This window comes from Tamandua tetradactyla, chromosome 15, assembly GCF_023851605.1.
Source record: "Tamandua tetradactyla isolate mTamTet1 chromosome 15, mTamTet1.pri, whole genome shotgun sequence".
In the NCBI taxonomy this organism is placed as follows: Eukaryota; Metazoa; Chordata; class Mammalia; order Pilosa; family Myrmecophagidae; genus Tamandua; species Tamandua tetradactyla.
Window position 1 is genome coordinate 26,942,002 of NC_135341.1, and position 17,121 is coordinate 26,959,122.

The 17,121-nt window shown below is 36.4% G+C and overlaps 1 protein-coding gene across 24 annotated transcripts in view; it reads right to left on the reverse strand.

Annotated features, from left to right (window-relative positions):
• The window catches only part of SLMAP (sarcolemma associated protein), a 256,378-nt gene that overhangs the window by 6,629 nt on the left and 232,628 nt on the right, over positions 1-17,121 (reverse strand). For all 24 annotated transcript variants that reach the window (XM_077128903.1, XM_077128904.1, XM_077128898.1 and 21 more), the window contains 3 exons: positions 14,397-14,717; positions 6,441-6,558; positions 2,758-2,929 (listed from right to left, as the gene is read on the reverse strand). In XM_077128903.1, the coding sequence (XP_076985018.1) occupies positions 2,758-2,929; positions 6,441-6,558; positions 14,397-14,717 (611 nt within the window). The remainder of the gene's footprint in view (positions 1-2,757; positions 2,930-6,440; positions 6,559-14,396; positions 14,718-17,121) is intronic.

Sequence of the window (17,121 nt, forward strand, 5' to 3'; positions counted from 1 at the left end):
CACCAGAAAGCAGGAAAAAAGATACTGGTACAGAGAGGGAGGTAAAATATGAAATACGAAAGAAACTCCCTGTAACCTAACAATGTTCTCAGAACAAGTCTGGAAAGCATACCAGAGAACAAACTAAAAAGTAAGATTCATGGGCTTTATGACAGCTTTTTTCAGTAGATATGGAGTTCTGAGGACTTCCTTCCAGAAGGCAGCAGGTTAGCAGACAGCCAAAGCAAATTCAGTCTACCTAGGCTAACTAGCCCCTGTACATTAGAATATAATCAATCCTAATGATAAGATTCTTAATAGTGATTAAAAAGAATAAGTGAAAAAAAGGTGAAAAGTATTTTGTTGACCAAAATTTTCCCTTACTTTCCTTTTCCACCATTCTTATATTCAGCTTGCCCTTTACACTAAAGCACTTAATCATTTTTCTATTGCAGGAGTTGTGAAGCAGAACCACAGGAAGGTAAATCAATCAGGAGGATTCTCTAGTGTGAGAATGGGGTTGGACAGACTCTGGGCCCAGGGCAAGATGGTGAAGCCAGACAATTCTTCTGAGACAGTTTTTGCAGGGGGGACTTGTGTGTTCAATATTTTATTAATTCTTAAATTAAAATATATAGATGTTTTCTAGAGTCAAATGTAAAGATGATGCAGTATTATTTTTCTCTTAATACTGAGGATTAAAATTTTCTTATGTATCTTTTCTTTGTTAAATGTTCAAATAAAAGCTACCACATATATAAAATCTAATTAGTAGAACAGGGTGGGCCATGGTGGCTCAGCAGGCAGGAATGCTTGCCTGCCATGCCAGAGGACCCGGGCTCGATTCCCAGTGCCTGCCCATGCAAAAATAAATCTAATTAGTAGAACAAAGGCAGTCTTAGTTTCACACCTAGCTTGGATAACATTTTCATTCTTTCTGACTCTGAAATGAGGAATGAGCTCAATCCTGATTAAGAGGGAAATACCACAGGATGAAGAAGAATGACCACCTGTCATTTTCTTCATAAAAATAGTTATATATGAGCTTGCTTAGCTTGTAATATTTTAGCCTGTTAGAGTGCTAAAGATATATAATCATGATACCGTGCACATCAAGCATGGGTCTATGAGAAAGGAAAACGGGAAAATGTTGAAAAGGAATATATATATATGTATGTTAATAAAAAGTAATTCATTTGCAGTGGATTACACAGAGAGAAGAACCTCATTAAAGACCATTTTAGTTACAGACTAGTATCCAATAGGTTGACATCAGGACAAACAGAAAGACAAGCAATTTCACATTACAAAAGAGCGTGATGACTACACATTATTTCACAATGGAAAACAATGAACAAGAAAATAGAAAAGAAACATACTGACAAGATCAGACATATTTTTAAATTTGCTGCATTTAATGCAATCCAAGGACTATCAACAATTAGACGTTGTGACAACATGCCACTGCCATTTGTGGAAACAGTTAAAGCATTTCATATCGATTGCTCAGTGACTGAAAACAGGCAAATAAATAATGTGACAAAATGGCTAAGGCATTCAATAGTAACATATAACAGAATTATCTTCCAACCACAGCATTCTTCCCAGATTTTGAAAGACTTATGGCATATGGACTGGAAGGACACAAAGTGCTTACAGTATTAAATACGAGGATATTTGGCACAAAATTTGTGTTCCAATCAAATAAAATGAGATTTCTTCCACAACATATATCCTTAGCAAGAAGATAAAAACAAAACATTTTACAAAATCAATATGTCCACATGTAAATTAAAAATGTTACAGTTTTTCCCCCCTTTAGGAACAAACATAAAGACAGAACAATAATTTCCAATTTCAGGATACTATAAGGAAAGGAAAGTGCAAATAGAAACTGCATCAATTAAATAGAACGTCTAAAAGCAATTTTAGGAAAATTCATTATGAAGGACAAAGAGTTGTCTTCAACTTCCTCCAAATTTGCAATGAATCAGTAGACTCTATAACTAGGTGGTATCTGACCAATGGATCAAGCTGCATGAGCCTCTTCCATCCCAAGCTGGCCAGGAGTCAAGGCAGAGAGTGGAATGAGGCTGGCAGGACTGAATGCAGTTCTTACTGTGGCGATATCAATTTCAAGACTTTGGGAAGTGAAAGGTACCCGTGCTGCTTGCTAAGAGGTTGGTGATATTTCCATGCCAAAACTAATCCCCACTGTTGTCTACATGATTTTTTTTTAAAGTCACCCAAGTCAAAGGTTTTAAGCAACATGACATCAAAACTGAACATGCATATTTGTGAAGAAGGGCAAAAGTGGGAAGGGAAAGAAAGACAGAAAAAAAAACTCATAGAACATGTGTTTGGCTGGCTGGTTATGAAACGAATTTTAAGTAACTTTCCATGCCAGTTTCACCTGAAGGGTTTGGTCAGCATTTTAGTGTTGTCCCAGTTTGCCTTTCAAAAGTATTCCAAAAAGATGAATAATGAATGAACTGTTCTGGTTTATAAACGGCTTCTCATAAATGCCAACTAACGAGTAGGTAAAAATTAACAACATAATTTTGGGTATTTATATTTTTGAGACTAAACTCTACCAATGAATTTTGTATAAAGCAACATAATATACAGCTAGACATTGCCAAGGAGGGATGTTCCAAGTAACAACTTTGTGACAGGTAAAGTGCCTGCTGCCTTTTATTTCTAACTTGCATGGATATCTGACTTGCTCTTTGCTTTAAGTCCAACCATAATTGGGCTCATAATGTCTTTTCGCTTTACCTCTTTCTGTACATCCTTTGCTTGGTTTTCAGCCTTACTGAGAAGAGTTTTTAAATCAGCAGAATCCCGTAGATGTTGTTCTTTCAAGGATCCCACTTGATTCTCAAGCTCTTTTCTAGTCATCTGAAGGATGCTGAGATCACTGGTAAGCTCTAAACTTTGCTTCTGAGAACTGCAACAAAAAATCATTTAATAAATACTGATAGTTTTTAACAAGTAAAAATTTGACACAGCAAGAAGCCCAGTTTCTTATAGGTTTTACTAGAAGGGATGGTGTGGATATCAGAGGAAAGAGATGTGTAGAAAGAATGAGATATTTTCAACAAATTAAAAGCATTAAAATACTAAAAAGATGACAGTTTAAAACTGAGTCCTATCAAAAAAAAACCCAACAATTTGTGTCCTATCAAATATTTACATGGTTGATATTTTAAAAATAGAAATGAGGTGATTAATTATATATTGTATCCCATTATGTTAATTATATCATAAAAAGATTTAGTGTAGGTCTTCTATAGGAAAAGAATGCATGTACTGCGATTATTTTCCTATAAGTTTAAGTAACTGCTAGACAGGGTGGAAGACAGAAACTTAAAGCTTAGGAGCCACTGCCAATTCAAGAAAGGTAATCCTGCTCAAATGAGACCACATAGCAAAGGGGGAGAAAAGAACAGGACAAAGAATCAGGAGGCTGATTCTTGGATTCCATGTTTGCTGGTATTTACTTGTGGGATGTTGAGCAAATCAGTCTCAATTGGTACATTTTCATTCTTTGAGTAAGCATTTCCTGGGTTCTTAGATCTATTGCAGGCACCATGTTGTACAGACACAAATAACACAAGGAGAGTCTTAGTATCCTTCACTGTGAAGTCAGGGTTAAACTTAAAAATTTCTCAGGCTGTTTTCTATGATTAGCTTTATAACTTGATATTCTATGATTAGCTTTATAACTTGATATTGATTTACATACTAGGAAAATAGCTTGATATATATGAATAGAAATTCTTTGTTCAATTCCTTGTTCTGTATCACAGACAACAGAGAATAAAAGACCTGTATTCTGTAGCTGTGTTAGAGAATCTGGCTCCTTCCTACAACAGAAATAGCTAAAGGAGGAAAAAGTTTCCGAGGTGACAGTTTAATATCCCTCAGGATGGGCCCATAAGAATCAGATTCAGTGTAACTGTGTTCCCACAGAGTATAAGTTTCATTCTACCAGAATGCTAGGCAGATTCTTAGGGGCAGGGATGATGTTGCCATGCAATACAGCTAGGAACTATAAATGGCATATAAACCCCTGTAAAAGAAGACTATCTCATAAATACTACTTAAATGCTGGAAAGGCTGACAAATACATTTTGAGAATTTCTAAACCAGAAATGTTTAAGAAACAGAATTAACCTGTCTCAAACAATGTAAGTTTAGGCAGATGGTTTGACCATGCTCTAATATATTCAGCTTTCTGGAGCCTATATTTTTGAACCATATGCTTGAACTCACAAGGAATTTGTAGGCCTTCTTTTCAATACTTGAAGAAAATTTGAATTAAAAACCAGCATTTAACAATATATCAGACACCAATTAATCACGTAAAAAAATACAGGATCAAGTTAGAACCTTTAAAATATCTATAATTCTAAATAAGAATAATTTTAAGACGATAAAAACTGGTAATCTAACATCAGTATTTTTTGCTTGTTTAGAATTCTAAATGGATTCACTAAGATTCTAATATAATGCAAATGGAAAGAACTTGGGTATTTGTAGCATCATCTTACACACACTTCATACTAAACAGTTTTCCTTAATGTGCCATTGCCATCACACAGATGATTAGTTGGTTCCTCTATGCAATTTATATAGTTATATATAATAATTATATATATATATATAGTTACATATAGTTGTATTTTTGCCTTTATTTTGCCCTATTCATATTCTGCAATTGCTTTTATAAAACTTTTACATGTTCTAAACAAACATCTGTTTTACACTCTGTATTGTTCTCTCTAAATATTTCAAAATTAATACAAGCAAAATGTATGAGACGACTAAGCCAAAGTTATTACATTGGAAGAGAAAATAAAAGTGCTTTATAGATATTTACATTGAGAACACATGGTTTTAAAGATGGTTCTTAGAGAATAAATCAGCACATCCTGCTATTTTAGGTAGTCCTTGATTTTTTTTCAAATGTATAATGGACATAATTTATTTTTAAGGGATAAATTTTTTTTATCATCGCAATCAACTTTTTTGTGAAAATAACATATATACATATATATATACAAAAAAGCAATAAATTTCAAAGCATAGCGCAACAATTAATTGTAGAACAGATTTAAGAGTTTGGTACGGGTTACAATTCCACAATTCTAGGTTTTTACTTCTAGCTGCTCTAAGATACTGGAGACCAAAAGAAATGATCAATTTAATGATTCAGCAATCATATTTGTTTACTAACCCTACCTTCTCTGTATAATTCCACCATCACCTTTGATCTTTCTATCCCACTCTTTAGGGGTATTTGGGATATGGCCATTCTAAATTTTTCATGCTGGAAGGGGCTGTCAATAAGATAGGGTAGGCAGATGGAGCTAGTTGATGTTCTGGAGGTTTCAGGACATCTGGCCCAGGGACTCATATGGAGGCAGTAAATTTCTGGAAAGTTATCTTAGTTCATGTAACCTTTGTAAAATCTTATAAGTAACGAACGTAATTGTTTTTATAAACAAATAATGAAGCTTAGTATTTTTTGATATATCTAGTTCTCGGTTTTATTATTTTTCCCGAAAGCTTGCTTTCTATGGGAAGTGACCTTGATAACTAAGTTTCTACTAGTCTTAATGTTCTCCAGAAGTGTAAACACAAGGCTGACAAGAGAGAAGTTTTTGGTGTCTATGAAATAGGGGTGGGATGGAGAGCTTGGAGTAATTAAGAATGGCATCAAGAATAAAAGCGTGTATTACTGTCATACTCTGAATCACAACACAAACGTTTTAAAAAATGAAAACAGGAAATGGATCAAAATTTGAAGAAAGAAATTAATTTTAAACTGTGTAACAAATGCTGGTGGGAAAACAGGACGCTACAAAATTTGCTGGAATAAATCTATTGAATTCATTGGCTTGCCTTTGTAAGGTACTGGATATTAGACAGATTTACTTGATTTTAGAGAATTATTGATCCTATATATTCTTCTTTTTCATAAAAGCCAGTTTGAAAATTAGAAGCTGAATTTCTATCTTTTATTAGAACAAATTCTTTATTATAACCACCTCCTGAACCCCCTTACTAACAGAAGGAATCACTTGTAAGAAAGAAAAACTTCCATTTCAAATTTATTATCATTTAATAGTTTATGGGGCAATTTCAATTACTAATTATAGATTTTTACTGTTTGTTTAGCTTTTCTGGGGGTTGGGTGGGTGGGCGGTGGGTACACATTTAAAGAATCTGTAACTCCCTGACTACACCAAAAGGAAAGGACATGTAGGGTGATGGTGGCAGCAAAAAAACGCTGAATTATTCATTTAGCATGGCTAACCTATTAAATACCCAAACTGAGTGTGGCTGAACATTACACTCCAAAGATATATTTAATTATCAAAATTAAATTTAATTTAGATGAAAATTTAAGATAAAGAAATATTTTGAAGCTAACAAAGAAAGTTCTTGCATACTTGTGCAATTCTTTTTCTTGCCGCTGTAGTTCAGATGAAAGCAAAACATTTTCCTTTCTTAGAGAATGGCATTCGGTTTCCAATACATTCCATTCCTTTCTCAACTTCTCCAGCTCACCTAAAATAATCCCAAAACATTTCTGTTAATATAGGAACATATAATTTCCTTTTTTTCTCTTAAAATATTTTTATTGATAAATCTTCACACACATTCATTCCAAACATGGGGTACATTCATTCCAAACATGGGGTACAATCAATGGCTCAAAATATCATCACATAGTTGTGTATTCACCACCATAATCATTTTTTAGAACATTTGCATCATTCTAGAAAAAGAAATAAAAAGAAAAAAAAACCTCATACACGCCACAACTCGTACTCCTTCCTCTCCTTGACCACTAATATTTCCAGCTACTCAATTTATTTTATCCTTTGTCCCTCCTTTTATTTATTTAGTTTTTATCCATGTTATTTTACTCATCTGTCCATACCATGGATAAAAGGAGCATCAGACACAAGGTTTTCGCAATCATACAGTCACACTGTGAAAGTTATATCTTTATACAATCGTTTTCAAGAATCAAGGCTACGGCGGCGGCAGAAACAAAGGCGTCTCCAGCCCGGGAAATCAAGCGTTCCTCTGTCTCCCGGATAGGTAAAGGAAAATTTGGCGGTTTCTTCTCCAGGACAGCTACTAGGGGAGTAGAAACGATACAGAAAGCGCCCAAAGCCACAACAGAGATAAAAAAGACAGCGTACCCCATCCTGGAACGGCTGGCTGGCTGAGAGAAGAAGCTCGGGTGAGATCGCCGAGGCACGCGGGCCTCACCGGGCGGGGTGGGAGAATTGGAGAGGCGGTCCCCTGAAACCAAGGCGGCTGGCGCCCACACCACGCGCAGCCCCCCGGACCAACTGAGAGAACTGGATCGGAAATCCCCAGGCCGCGGAGAACGGTGACGGGTGGGGGAGGCCCCTTCCAAACCCGTGACTCCCGGGGAACGTGCACTCTCTCGGGCGGGCTGCTGCCACTGGCGCCCTCCCGCCACGCTTGTCGCCCAGGGCCGACTAGGAAATTCGGAAGAGCTCTTTCTGGGGCTGCGGCGACCAGCAACCCTCCCTGCGTTCGGACCCCGGGCCGGCACAAGCCGCTTCGGCTAGCGAACCCCCCGGACGGCAAGAGTTTTCCAAAGTTTAAGGTCCCACAGCACCTTTTACTGGTGGGACCCGCAGACAAACGTGTGCCACGAGCGCCACCTACTGGGCAGGATAAGAAAAACAGAACCCAGAGATTTCACAGGAAAATCTTCCAAACTTTTGGATCCAATACCCAGGGAAATCTGTCTAAATGCGCAGACACCAACAGAAGATAACGGATCACGCTCAAATAATTGAAAATATGGCCCAGTCAAAGGAACAAACCAATAGTTCAAATGAGATACAGGAGCTGAGACAACTAATGCTAAATATACGAACAGAAATGGAAAACCTCTTCAAAAACGAAATCGATAAATTGAGGGAGGACATGAAGAAGACATGGGCTGAACATAAAGAAGAAATAGAAAAACTGAAAAAACAAATCACAGAGCTTATGGAAGTGAAGGACAAAGTAGAAAAGATAGAAAAAACAATGGATACCTACAATGATAGATTCAAAGAGACAGAAAATAGAATTAGTGATTTGGAGGATGGAACATCTGAATTCCAAAAAGAAACAGAAACTATCGGGAAAAGAATGGAAAAATTTGAACAGGGTATCAGGGAACTCAAGGACAATATGAACCGCACAAATATACGTGTTGTGGGTGTCCCAGAAGGAGAAGAGAAGGGAAAAGGAGGAGAAAAACTAATGGAAGAAATTTTCACTGAAAATTTCCCAACTCTTATGAAAGACCTAAAAATACAGATCCAAGAAGTGCAGCGTACCCCAAAGAGATTAGACCCAAATAGGCGTTCTCCAAGACACTTACTAGTTAGAATGTCAGAGGTCAAAGAGAAAGAGAGGATCTTGAAAGCAGCAAGAGAAAAACAATCCATCACATACAAGGGAAACCCAATAAGACTATGTGTAGATTTCTCAGCAGAAACCATGGAGGCTAGAAGACAGTGGGATGATATATTTAAATTACTAAAAGAGAAAAACTGCCAACCAAGACTCCTATATCCAGCAAAATTGTCCTTCAAAAATGAGGGAGAAATTAAAACATTCTCAGACAAAAAGTCACTGAGAGAATTTGTGACCAAGAGACCAGCTCTGCAAGAAATACTAAAGGGAGCACTAGAGTCAGAACCGAAAAGACAGAAGAGAGAGGTATGGAGAAGAGTGTAGAAAGAAGGAAAGTCAGATATGATATATATAATACAAAAGGCAAAATGGCAGAGGAAAATATTATCCAAACAGTAATAACACTAAATGTTAATGTACTGAATTCCCCAATCAAAAGACATAGATTGGCAGAATGGATTAAAAAACAGGATCCTTCTATATCCTGTCTACAGGAAACACATCTTAGACCCAAAGATAAATATAGGTTGAAAGTGAAAGGTTGGGAAAAGATATTTCATGCAAATAACAGCCAGAAAAGAGCAGGAGTGGCTATACTAATATCCAACAAATTAGACTTCAAATGTAAAACAGTTAAAAGAGACAAAGAAGGACACTATCTACTAATAAAAGGAACAATTAAACAAGAAGACATAACAATCATAAATATTTACGCACCGAACCAGAATGCCCCAAAATACGTGAGGAATACACTGCAAACACTGAAAAGGGAAATAGACACAAATACCATAATAGTTGGAGACTTCAATTCCCCACTCTCATCAATGGACAGAACATCTAGACAGAGGATCAATAAAGAAATAGAGAATCTGAATATTACTATAAAGGAGCTAGACTTAACAGACATTTATAGGACATTACATCCCACAACAGCAGGATACACCTTTTTCTCAAGTGCTCATGGATCATTCTCAAAGATAGACCATATGCTGGGTCACAAAGCAAGTCTTAACAAATTTAAAAAGATTGAAATCATACACAACACTTTCTCGGATCATAAAGGAATGAAGTTGGAAATCAATAATAGGCGGAATGCCAGAAAATTCACAAATACCTGGAGGCTCAACAACACACTCTTAAACAACAAGTGGGTCAAAGAAGAAATTGCAAGAGAAATTAGTAAATACCTCAAGGCAAATGAAAATGAAAACAAAACATATCAAAACTTATGGGACGCAGCAAAGGCAGTGCTAAGAGGGAAATTTATTGCCCTAAATGCCTATATCAGAAAAGAAGAAAAGGCAAAAATGCAGGAATTAACTGTTCAATTGGAAGAACTGGAGAAAGAACAGCAAACTAATCCCAAAGCAAGCAAAAGGAAAGAAATAACAAAGATCAGAGCAGAAATAAATGAAATTGAAAATATGAAAACAGTAGAGAAAATCAATAAGACCAGAAGTAGGTTCTATGAGAAAATCAATAAGATTGATGGGCCCCTATCAAGACTGACAAAAAGAAGAAGAGAGAGGATGCAAATAAATAAGATCAGAAATGGAAGAGGAGACATAACTACTGACCTCACAGAAATAAAGCAGGTAATAACAGGATACTATGAACAACTTTACGCTAATAAATACAACAATTTAGATGAAATGGACGGGTTCCTGGAAAGACATGAACAACCAACTTTGACTCAAGAAGACATAGGTGACCTCAACAAACCAATCACAAGTAAAGAAATTGAATTAGTCATTCAAAAGCTTCGTAAAAAGAAAAGTCCAGGACCAGATGGCTTCACATGTGAATTCTACCAAACGTTCCAGAAAGAATTAGTACCAATTCTCCTCAAACTCTTCAAAAAAATCGAAGTGGAGGGAAAACTACCTAATTCATTCTATGAAGCCAACATCACCCTCATACCAAAACCAGGCAAAGATATTACAAAAAAAGAAAACTACAGACCAATCTCTCTAATGAATATAGATGCAAAAATCCTCAATAAAATTCTAGCAAATCGTATCCAACAACACATTAAAAGAATTATGCATCATGACCAAGTAGGATTCATCCCAGGTATGCAAGGATGGTTCAACATAAGAAAATCAATTAATGTAATACACCATATCAACAAATCAAAGCAGAAAAATCACATGATCATCTCAATTGATGCAGAGAAGGCATTCGACAAGATTCAACATCCTTTCCTGTTGAAAACACTTCAAAAGATAGGAATACAAGGGATCTTCCTTAAAATGATAGAGGGAATATATGAAAAACCCACAGCTAATATCATCCTCAATGGGGAAAAATTGAAAACTTTCCCCCTAAGATCAGGAACAAGACAAGGATGTCCACTATCACCACTATTATTCAACATTGTGTTGGAGGTTCTAGCCAGAGCAATTAGACAAGAAAAAGAAATACAAGGCATCAAAATTGGAAAGGAAGAAGTAAAACTATCACTGTTTGCAGACGATATGATACTATACGTTGAAAACCCGGAAAAATCCACAACAAAACTACTAGAGCTAATAAATGAGTACAGCAAAGTAGCAGGTTACAAGATCAACATTCAAAAATCTGTAGCATTTCTATACACTAGTAATGAACAAGCTGAGGGGGAAATCAAGAAACCAATCCCATTTACAATCGCAACTAAAAGATTAAAAATACCTAGGAATAAATTTAACTAAAGAGACAAAAAACCTATATAAAGAAAACTACAAAAAACTGCTAAAAGAAATCACAGAAGACCTAAATAGATGGAAGGGCATACCGTGTTCATGGATTGGAAGACTAAATATAATTAAGATGTCAATCCTACCTAAATTGATTTACAGATTCAATGCAATACCAATCAAAATCCCAACAACTTATTTTTCAGAAATAGTAAAACCAATAAGCAAATTTATCTGGAAGGGCAGGGTGCCCCGAATTGCTAAAAGCATCTTGAGGAAAAAAAACGAAGCTGGAGGTCTCGCACTGCCTGACTTTAAGGCATATTATGAAGGCACAGTGGTCAAAACAGCATGGTATTGGCATAAAGATAGATATATCGACCAATGGAATCGAATAGAGTGCTCAGATATAGACCCTCTCATCTATGGACATTTGATCTTTGATAAGGCAGTCAAGCCAATTCACCTGGGACAGAGCAGTCTCTTCAATAAATGGTGCCTAGAGAACTGGATATCCATATGCAAAAGAATGAAAGAAGACCCATCTCTCACACCCTATACAAAAGTTAACTCAAAATGGATCAAAGATCTAAACATTAGGTCTAAGACCATAAAACAGTTAGAGGAAAATGTTGGGAGATATCTTATGGATCTTACAACTGGAGGCGGTTTTATGGACCTTAAACCTAAAGCAAGAGCACTGAAGAAGGAAATAAATAAATGGGAACTCCTCAAAATTAAACACTTTTGTGCATCAAAGAACTTCATCAAGAAAGTAGAAAGACAGCCTTCACAATGGGAGACAATATTTGGAAATGATATATCAGATAAAGGTCTAGTATCCAGAATTTATAAAGAGATTGTTCATCTCAACAACAAAAAGACAGCCAACCCAATTACAAAATGGGAAAAAGACTTGAACAGACACCTATCAGAAGAGGAAATACAAATGGCCAAAAGGCACATGAAGAGATGCTCAATGTCCCTGGCCATTAGAGAAATGCAAATCAAAACCACAATGAGATATCATCTCACACCCACCAGAATGGCCATTATCAACAAAACAGAAAATGACAAGTGCTGGAGAGGATGCGGAGAAAGAGGCACACTTATCCACTGTTGGTGGGAATGTCAAATGGTGCAACCACTGTGGAAGGCAGTTTGGCGGTTCCTCAAAAAGCTGAATATAGAATTGCCATACGACCCAGCAATACCATTGCTGGGAATATACTCAAAGGACTTAAGGGCAAAGACACAAACGGACATTTGCACACCAATGTTTATAGCAGCATTATTTACAATTGCAAAGAGATGGAAACAGCCGAAATCTCCATCAACAGAAGAGTGGCTAAACAAACTGTGGTATATACATACGATGGAATACTATGCAGCTTTAAGACAGGATAAACTTATGAAGCATGTAATAACATGGATGGACCTAGAGAACATTATGCTGAGTGAGTCTAGCCAAAAACTAAAGGACAAATACTGTATGGTCCCACTGATGTGAACAGACATTCGAGAATAAATTTGGAATATGTCCTTGATAACAGAGTCCAGCAGGAGGTAGAAACAGGGTAAGATAATGGCCAATTGGAGTTGAAGGGATACAGACAGTGTAACAGGACTAGATACAAAAACTCAAAAATGGACAGCACAATAATACCTAATTGTAAAGTAATCGTGTTAAAACACTGAATGAAGCTGCATCTGAGCTATAGGTTTTTGTTTTGTTTTGTTTTGTTTTGATTTTACTATTATTACTTTTATTTTTTTCTCTATATTAACATTCTATATCTTTTTCGGTTATGTTGCTAGTTCTTCTAAACCAATGCATATGTACTAAGAAATGATGATCATGCATCTATGTGATGATGTTAAGAATTAATGATTGCATATGTAGAATGGTATGATCGCTAAATGTTGGGTTAATTTCTTTTTTTCCGTTAATTAAAAAAAAAAAAAAAGAGAAGGGATAATTGGAGCTGAAGGGATACAGACTGTACAACGGGACTGGATATAAAAACTCAGAAATGGACAGCACAATACTACCCAATTGTAATGCAATTATGTTAAAACACTGAATGAAGCTGCATGTGAAGTATAGGTTTTTTGTTTTTTTTTTCTTTCTATTGTTTTAATTCTTATTCTGTTGTCTTTTTATTTCTTTTTCTAAATCGATGCAAATGTACTAAGAAATGATGAATATGCAACTATGTGATGTTATTAAGAATTACTGATTGTACATGTAGATTGGAATGATTTCTAATTGTTTTGTTAATTCTTTTTTTAATTAATAATAAAAAAAAAAAGAATCAAGGCTACAAGAACACAGTTCAACAGTTCCCTCTAGCCACTCTAATATACCATAAAGTAAAAAGGGATATCTATATAATGCATAAGAATAACTCCAGGATAACCTCTCAACTGTTTGAAATCTCTCCCTCACTGAAACTTTTATTTCTCTCTTCCCCCTTTTGGACAAGAAGGCTTTCTCAATCCCTTGATGTTGGGTCCTGGCTTATCTAGGGATTTCTGTCCCACATTGCCAGGGAGATTTACAACCCTGGGAGTCATGTCCCACGTTGGGGGCGGGGGGCAGTGAGTTCATCTGTTGTGTTGAGAGAGAGGTCACATCTGAGCAACAAAAGAGGTTCTCTGGGGGTGATCCTTAAGCCTGATTTTAAGTAGGCTTATCCCATCCTTTGCAGGAACAAGTTTCATAAGTGACAAATGCCAAGGTTGAGGGCTTGGCCTATTGATTTGGCTGGACCCAGGGCTTGTGAGAATATCAGGAATTCTCCAAATGGAAGTTGAATATTTCCTCTCCCCAGTCCCCCCATGGGGACTTTGCAAATACTTCCTTATTCACTGCCCAAATTATTCTGGGATATATCGGAGCATCACACTAACCTGGACAAACCAACAAAATCTCATGCTCTATTCAAGATTCCTACATGGCATTCTTTGAATACCGTTGCTTTGCATCTACCCTTGAAGAAGTCCCATCACCTTAACCAAGAATAGTAAATCCCCCTGGTTTTATAAGACAAAAATTGTAGAATATCATTTAAACAAAATATAATTCAAAAAAATTCTAAATTATTGTAGAACATACAGACCTAAAAATAAATTTATAACCCCAATGAGAAACAATGTTTATATACCCCATTACTATCAAAGACATAAACAGCCTGAATGGTTATTCTGTTTAAGTTTTAAAGTTATCATTGTCAAGAGTTAAAGAGTTTTATGTAAAATACATGTACTCACCTTGCAATCTTGTTGCTTCCTCTTTCTGCTGGTCCTCACACTGTTGACATCGAAGCTGAAAACTGCTTTGCAGACTCATGATTTCCTTCTCATATTCAGATGCTGCTTTTCGCCACTGCTCAAGCTCAGCTCGTACCTTCTTAAGCTCTTCTTGAAAAGAAGCAATGTCAATATCCCGCTCAGAGGCAGTCTTTTCTGCTGCTTGATGAAGGAGCAAAATTTCATCTCGGGCACTAAGCAATTCATCTCGCGTGCTTGTGATTTCACTGTCCTTCTTCTCTCGGAGAGTCTCAATATCAACGTGTAACTTCTGCAGTTGGGCTACAAAAGTATATTTTTCAATCATTTTCTTAGTCCACAGGAATTAGAAATAAAAGAACAGCCCACACAGGATTGTAGTTATAGCACAGCATAGGCTGCTAAAGCTTTTGCTTTGGTTAAACTGTACAAGTAATCCACATGGGGTGCTAAAAAATTGTCACAATACAGATACAGAGAGAGAGAGAGAGAGAGAGAGAGAAGATCTTTATTTCCCTCAGAGAAAACTGCTTACAGCATTTTGGTATCTGCTCTTCTAATTTTTTTCTATGCATTAGTACACATATAAAACTATACATTATTAAATAGGGAGGCATCACAGCATATATACTCATAGTGCTCTCAATCCTGCTGGTGATGAACACCTTTACACACACACACACATAAAGTTATACTATAACTTTAAAATTTATTTCACCAAGTTTTTAGACACTTTAGGCTGCTTGATTTTTCATTACTACACACAATGCTGCTCACAACACAGGCTTATTTTTTTTTTTCTATGTTTTTTGAGATGCAGTCATCTGAGGTGCATAATCCGTGGCTCACAGTATCATCATAAAGCTGTGCACTCATTAGCAATCAATTTCTGTACATTTTCATTACTCCATAAAACAATAAAAATAAGCATAAAAATTAAAAAAAAATAAAGACACCCAAAACATCCCATAACCCCCAGACTCCCGTTTATTTATATTGATGGCTTTTTTTTTTTCTTACTCATCTGTCCATACACTGGATAAAGGGAGCATCAGTCACACCTTAAAAGCTCCATTCAATCATCTTCAAGAATCACAGCTATTGGATTACAGTTCAACACTCTCAGGTGTTTCCCTTTAGCTATTACAACACAACAAAAACTAAAAAGGGTTATCTATATACTACGTAAGAATAACCTCCAGAAAGATCTCTCGATTCTATTTGAAATCTCTCAGTCACTGAAATTTTATTTTGTTTCATTTCTCTTCTCCTTTTTGGTCAAAAAAGACTTTCCCATTCTCACAATTCCAGGGCCAGGCTCTTCCCAGAAGTCATGTTCCATGCTACACCCCTGGGAGTTATGTCCATATGGGGAGGTGGGGGAGAGCAGTGAGTTCACCTGTAGAGTTGGCTTAGAGAGAGAGGCCATATCTGAGCAACAAAAGAGGTTCTTTGGGGGTGACTCTTAAGTATAATCATATTTCTTTTCAGAATAAGTTTCATAAGGGTAATCCCCAAGATCGAGCCCATCTCATCAAATTGACAGTTTCCCCATGCTTGCAAGAATATCAGATCTTGGGCCACGGTGGCTCACCAGGCAAGAATGCTCGCTTGCCATGCCAGAGGACCCGGGTTTGATTCCTGGTACCTGCCCATGTTAAAAAAAAAAAAAACATATTTAAAAAAGAATATCACATCTTCCCCAGGTGGCAAAGGTTAATATTTCCACCTTTTTCTCCAGTCCCTCAAGGGGACTTTGCAAATACTTTTTAATCTTCTGCCCAGATTACTATGGGATGTATGGGGGCATCACACCAACTTGTACAAACCAACATGCTATCACTCCCTATTCATGGTTCCATATAACTATGGTGCTTGAATAAACTGACCACAGAAGTTAAATTAGATATGCAGTACTGAAATTATACATTCTGCACCAAATAAACATCACCTCCTTTGGTGTCACACAGAAGCTGAAGTCTTAAAATACAGTCAATATCATCCTTTACTCTTTATTCTGATTTACCTTAGTCTTACCCAGATCAGTTTCATTCATATCTCTAACTGAAATCTTATCACTTTTTCAGTTTTTTACCAGTTGCTGTATGGGGTACTCCTGGCTTTCATAGCTATAGAACTCTAGCTCTGTGTCTCACATGTCACACAAATAAGCTAAGTTCCATGGAATGACCAGGTTATACACAAAGAGCTCAGCATTTCAGAATTTAGAAATAAGTTACAACTCCAGAATAGATGTGACAGCTGTAAAAGTTTACAATCTCGGAACCTTTACAACAGGCCATCACCTGATAATCTATGCTCTCGAATTCAATTGATCAGAATTTGTACATTATAATTAGTTTATATTAGTGAGGCATTTGTCTTTCTGTTTCTGGCTTATTTCACTCAACTTCTGTCCTCAAGGTTCAGTCACCTAGTTGCATGCCTTCCTCCAATACAATCTTGATTATTTTCTTAGGGTGAATCCTTAAACATGAAATTCCTGAGTCATAAGCATTAGTAAAACATTTGATGTCTTTGTTGCAGTTTTTGTTCAAATGTGAATTCCTTAAAGAGGCTTTCTCTGATTACTTTGTCATTCTCTAGTGCTTCACTCTGCTTCATCTTTCTTCAAAGCCCTCATGGATATTACATTTTATATTTATTTGCTTATCATTTGTTTTTCCACTAGACTATAAATCTCATG